Below are 6000 nucleotides of genomic sequence, written 5' to 3'. Positions count from 1 at the left end.
CAGCTCCTGACTGGCGGCCGGTGGGACCCCGGGGCTGGGCGGTTGCGTGCTCCTCGCCTAGCCCCCGCCTCCGTCCCTCAGCGCGGGGGTGAGGGACGATGTCTTGGTCGCTGTTGTAGTACCGCTGGTGGGAGCGTGTTTGGTTTAGAGGGAAGTGTTATTTCAGGTCTTTGAATCAGAAGTCATGGAGGGGGGAGTTTTTGAAAGAGCACTGCAGTACAGGGTAGGCGAGCGAATCCATGGGTTCACTATAAAGCAGGTAAGCATCGCTCTTCGCTTACTTTTTCTCTGTGTTTGTATATATAAATTTTCCCGTGGTTGGAAATCGCCTAAGTGACGCCAGGAGTCTACATGCTGAGTACTTGTATAGATGCTTGGGTGGTCAGCTAAAAATGATACAGTATTTACTAGTAGTTATCTCTCTGCAACTGAATTCTTTAGGTAACATTAACACGTTCTCCTATGGGGAGCTAACTCTTCTAGAGTAAATAATGCACCGTGACAGTTTATGTGTCTGCTACAAATGTTAAGCATTCAGTGTGATCTTCTAAAAGTCCTGACAGATAACTGAACTTCACTGTGTGCTGTTTTATGAAATACGTTCAAGTAATATTTTATCTCCTAAGTTGCTTTTAATACCTTCATTAAGAACCTGCAATGGAAATAATATGTCAAATTTCTTTTCATTCTTTTAAAGAAAAAAGCAGAAGCAGAGAGTGACGATAATTTGCAGAAAGTAATGGCTAGTGACAGAGCTAGTGGTAGAACTGGGTTCCTTGATTTTTCTTTTGCTGCCCTAACTACTGGCATTTGAATATGTGCCTTTTCTTTGTATTTCTGATTGAATTATGCTGGTCTTAATCTCTGTACCAGAATAGTATAGTTCTTTGGTTGTAGTATACTTTGGGTTTTTTAACTTTATTTTCAATTTGCATACTTTTTTTTTCCCCACGAACCGCAGAAACAAAGATTTTATTTAATACTGTACATGGCAGTATTATATACAGGATCAACAAGCTGATCATTGCTATGTCATGCATGACTTATTTGACCTCATTGCAGGCACACTGTAATACAGATGGTTTCTTCCCATGCAGGTGACAGCTGTTCCTGAGCTGTTCCTGACTGCAGTGAAGCTTAGTCATGACAGTACAGGAGCCAGGTATTTACATGTGGCTCGGGAGGACTCCAATAATCTGTTCAGGTAAAACATTAATATATGTACAGTACACTCCATCTCAGCATCACCTTGTGGTTTCTAAATTGTAATCCAGCTTCATAACTGGATTTTTCTGTGATAACAAAGCAGATAGTACTTCCTTTGTGGTACTTACTTAGAGTTTTTCAGGTTGGAATGGGTATCGTGAAATCTGTTGTTCGGTCTCCTGCTGAAAACAGGATCAGCACTTAATTCAGGTGCAGTTCCTCAGACATTTATCCAGGTGGGCCTTGAAAAATTCCAAAGACAGAGATTATGCAAACTGTCTGGGCAACCTGTTCCCAATGTTTGACTTATCATATAGTGGAGTGTTTTTTTCTTTAATATCAAGTTGGAGCCTCCCTTGCTTCAATTTATGAATGTTGTCTCTTGTTGTTCCATCATACATATCTATGCAAAGAACCTATCTTCATCATAACCTCCTTGTAGGTATTGGAAGGCAGCTATTGAGTCCCCTAATACATTTCCTTCTCCAGGCTAAATGAGCTCAGTTTCTTCAGCCTCTTTTCACAGGGCATGGCTGCAGCCATCGTTATGGCTTTCCACTAAACTACTTCAAATTTTTTATCATCTCTTCTGTATTGGTGAACTGAAAACCAGACTTTCTGATAAACTGCCTTATAGTTGCAAGATGTAAACCAGTTCTTTTTTCCATAACCTTCCATGAAGTTTTTTTCTGAGCCTTTTGGGTAAAAATGAAATGTGTTTAGTTATGTGCTGAAAACTTCTGTACCACCTCCAGAAATAGAAGTGCAGAGGTTGTACACCTTCTGGAAGAGGTGGCTGAGCATTCAAGGTTCTTAAGAACTCAATATGTATGTCATGTTAATTACTAGACAGCAATAGTGTTCCCATAAGTCACAGCTGCAGATAAGGGGTAGGTGGATTTCTCATCACAGATTACTTTATTCCTCTTTGTGCTCTCTGTCTTGCAGTATACAATTCCGAACCACTCCAATGGACAGCACTGGGGTCCCACATATTCTCGAGCACACTGTGTTATGTGGTTCTCAAAAGTATCCTTGCAGAGATCCATTCTTTAAAATGTTAAACAGATCACTGTCCACTTTTATGAATGCATTCACAGGTGAGCCCAAAATAAATATAAATAATACCACGTAAGTGTGTGAGGTTTTATTGCGGTAGAGCTGTCTGTTGGCTCTCCTTAATTTCCCTTTAAGTGTGAATGTTGTGAGTGAAATATTAAAAAAACTAACAAGGCAAGGCAACAAAGTAGATCTTGTTCATTCGGCACATACAAAGTCCCAATAGAGCTGGATCTTTATAGTATACAACAATACGTTTAATTATTTGTATATATATGGCAAAAGCAAAGTAATTGCAGTGTTAAAGTTCTGTGTATTTCTCAGCAAAAATATATTTCATTTAGTAAGTTTCTTTGCTTCCAGTTATTTATATGGATGAGAAATTAAAAATAAATGAGGGCAAAATGCATCTTAGACTTTCTGAAATTCTCATCTTTTTTGTGTTTATTCATATGCAGCTAGTGATTACACACTCTATCCATTTTCAACACAAAATCCCAAGGATTTTCAGAATCTCCTATCAGTGTACTTGGATGCAGCTTTCTTTCCGTGTTTGCGGCAACTAGATTTCTGGTAAGATGTGGACAGCTTGAGATGTACGCAAACCTTAAATTAAAAAAAACAACAAACCAAACAAAATAAAAACAAAACCTTCAAACTCCCAACATACCCTGTTATTAATTTTTTCAGGCAAGAAGGTTGGAGGTTAGAACATGAGAACCCAGCTGATCCTCAGACACCTCTAGTCTTCAAAGGAGTTGTTTTTAATGAAATGAAAGGGGCATTTGTAAGTTTTGTGAATGTTTGGTTTAGGATCTTACACACGGTGAAGTGGCTTAAGCTGCAGATTATCAATGGCATTATTGCACCAGAGATTTCCATTCCTCCTTTGTGAGATTTAAGTCCTCAGTAAAATCAACAATCTGTTACTCTTATTCTTAAAGTTAAGTTTGTCTACATATGAAAGAGCACCTTGGTAATGGATTTTATTGTAGAATTTTCTTTTAAGTCGACATGATAATGTAGCTAGTTTTATTGAAGTACATGGTAATACAGAACAAAATGCTTATGTAAGGAGCAGTTCTTGTGTAAGTAAGAGCTCTTAGGTCTTATTATTGAGCGCCTTTTATTTTTAAAATGTGTTTTGATGACTTTTACTGAAATGCAATGTTTTCCTCTTAAGACAGATAATGAGAGGATATTTGCACAGCACTTGCAGAATAAAATCCTTCCTGATCACACTTACGGTGTAGTGTCTGGTGGAGATCCATTATGTATTCCTGATCTTACGTGGGAGAAGCTTAAACAGTTCCATGCCACACATTATCATCCAAGCAATTCCAGGTGTCTGAAATTTATGACTAACTTTGTAGGTTGTATAGTGTGTTAATACTCTGTTCATATTTTTGTGAGTGGAAAACCAGCAGTACGGTGTTTCCGTTCACATGGCTGGCAACATAGATGACCTATGCCCTACAGCAGCTAGGACAGGACTGAAGCAAGGGATTTGCTCGAGGAAGAGCAGTGAAGGGTGAATTGGAGGCAGGAAAGAGAGATGGATGATTTTGTAGAGTGTGTCTGCCTGATTGATTATGAGGATTTGTTTTGGGGATTTTTGTTTACAGATGTTTCACCTTAAACTCGTATGGGTTGGGGGGAAATGGAACATACTAATAAGTATTTGACGATAATGTTAGGGAGTTATGATACAAGTAGCGTAGATGAGTCTAAGGGTTCCTATCCTCCTTGAAGGCAACACAGATTTAAGTTATAAAAAGAAGTTACAAATGAACAGCTGATCATTTGCTCCTGCATCATCCATTACTGTATCAGGTTCTAAATAATGGATATTCATTTGGGTCAGATACTAATTCTATTGGTACGAATAAGGTATTTAAGCTAAAAGTCAACTTGAAAGTGATGTGGAGGGAAATCCATAGTGTCATTGTTTCTTCTGTACCAATTTTGTGGTCAGTCTGTTAGTCTGATTAATTCACTTATGGAACATCAGCTTGTGTCATGATAGTGAATTTACCATCCTTTGTTTTTCTCATCATCCCAAATATTCTACTGTACCTGTGTTTAGATTTTGATTGGGGAATAAGATTTACCTGAGACCTACCTTGTGCTCATATTTAATCCAGTGGCAGTCAGCAACGTTTCTTGTAGGTATGGGAATGTGCTTAGTAGACTGACCCGCAGTACTCAACCATATTTTATAGATCAGTTGAGACATGGATCATTGTATTTTATACATTATGTGTGAGGACCATAAGAATTTTGTCTTCTGAAACTTTAGAACACTGGGATTCTGGCTTCAATTGCTAATATTTTTTTCTTGGAACATTGTATATTGCTGCAACTAAATGAATTCTAGCTTTTTGTGGCCTCCAAAGCATAAAACAGAAGCTGAAAAATGTGGTATTTTACTAGGATGTCGGTGCGTTTTATGTTCATGGCAAACTGTTGGGTCTTTAACCTAGAGGCCTTACAAAGCATGTTCTATTCTAGATGTAACTGAATCACATGGAAAACACATGAAATTCAGAATATAATAAAAGCTGTTACTGTAAATTTCATGTAAAATCAGATGCTTAATCCCAATCTTTCATTTGAAATGCAGATTTTTCACTTACGGTAATTTTCCACTGGAGCAACATTTGAAACAAATACATGAGGAAGCATTGGTAAAATTTGAAAGAATTGAATCAAATACTGACATCCCAAAACAGAAAATCTGGGAAAAACCTGTAAGTAAAAAAAAAAAAAAAAAAAATTAATATAAACCAAACAAAAAGAAACAGTGCACATCCAATCTTGGAATTGCAGAAACTGAATATAACAGGTTCATATTTTAGCCCATCCTGCTGGAGTTGCTTTTTTGTTTAGCAGTGTGTTTGTGGGTAAGTGAGCTGAAGTATTTTTATTTTTTGTCACAGCAGGGGAAAAACTGCCTTTACTTTTGAGTTTCAGTAATGTAATGGTTGCATGCAGTTGTTTATTTTTCTTACTTTAAGTTTTCAAGTCCCTCATTTGAAGTACTGAAGCATTTATTAGTGGAAAGCATTTAGTGCCACTGATAGAAATATTGATACTTAGTGTCAGGAAATATGCCCTCTAATGGTACCTAAGCTTCCAAACATTGGTGTAAAAAATAATTTTTTCCATTTTCTCCCTCCCTTGTCCCCCTTTTCCTCCTTGGCTTGTCCAGAAGTGTAAGCATTTCTTTACAACCCAGCTCGGAGTGTTAATTATGGCCAGATTTTCTTGATCCTCTCCTCTATTCTCCACTTGTAAAAATTGAGATACCGCTCATATTTTTCAAGATAGGCTGTGTTTGTGTATTTACTCATGAATATTGAACTTACAGAATCACAGAGTCGGGTTGGTTGGAAGAGACCTCTGGGATCATTGAGTCCAACCTTTGCCCTAACACCACCATGTCAACTAGACCACGGCACTAAGTGCCACCTTGTCTTTTCTTAAACACCTCCAGGGATGGTGACTCCACGACCTCCCTGGGAAGCCCATTCCAATGCCTAACAACTTTTTCTGTGATGAAATGCCTCCTCATTTCTAGCCTGAACTTCCCGTGGTGCCGTTTCAGACTATGCTGTCTTGTCCTGTCACTAGTTGCCTGGGAGAAGGGGCTGACCCCCACTTTGCTACAATCTCCTTTCAGGTAGTTGTAGAGAGCCATAGGGTCTCCCCTCACCCTCCTCTTCTCCAGACTAA

The 6000-nt window shown here is 38.4% G+C and overlaps 1 protein-coding gene across 1 annotated transcript in view; it reads left to right on the top strand.

The window, feature by feature from the left end:
- Positions 1–119: 119 nt before the first annotated feature.
- The window catches only part of PITRM1 (pitrilysin metallopeptidase 1), a gene marked incomplete at its 5' end in the record, with an annotated part of 30019 nt that continues 24138 nt past the window's right edge, over positions 120–6000 (top strand). The window contains 8 exon segments of the mRNA XM_009701895.1: positions 120–198; positions 201–259; positions 1098–1204; positions 2155–2306; positions 2724–2838; positions 2956–3052; positions 3449–3609; positions 4889–5015. Coding sequence (XP_009700197.1) covers positions 120–198; positions 201–259; positions 1098–1204; positions 2155–2306; positions 2724–2838; positions 2956–3052; positions 3449–3609; positions 4889–5015 — 897 coding nt within the window.

This window comes from Cariama cristata, unplaced genomic scaffold (genome assembly GCF_000690535.1).
Source record: "Cariama cristata isolate BGI_N322 unplaced genomic scaffold, ASM69053v1 scaffold1446, whole genome shotgun sequence".
NCBI classification, from domain to species: Eukaryota; Metazoa; Chordata; class Aves; order Cariamiformes; family Cariamidae; genus Cariama; species Cariama cristata.
This window is presented reverse-complemented; position numbering and strand designations above follow the sequence as displayed.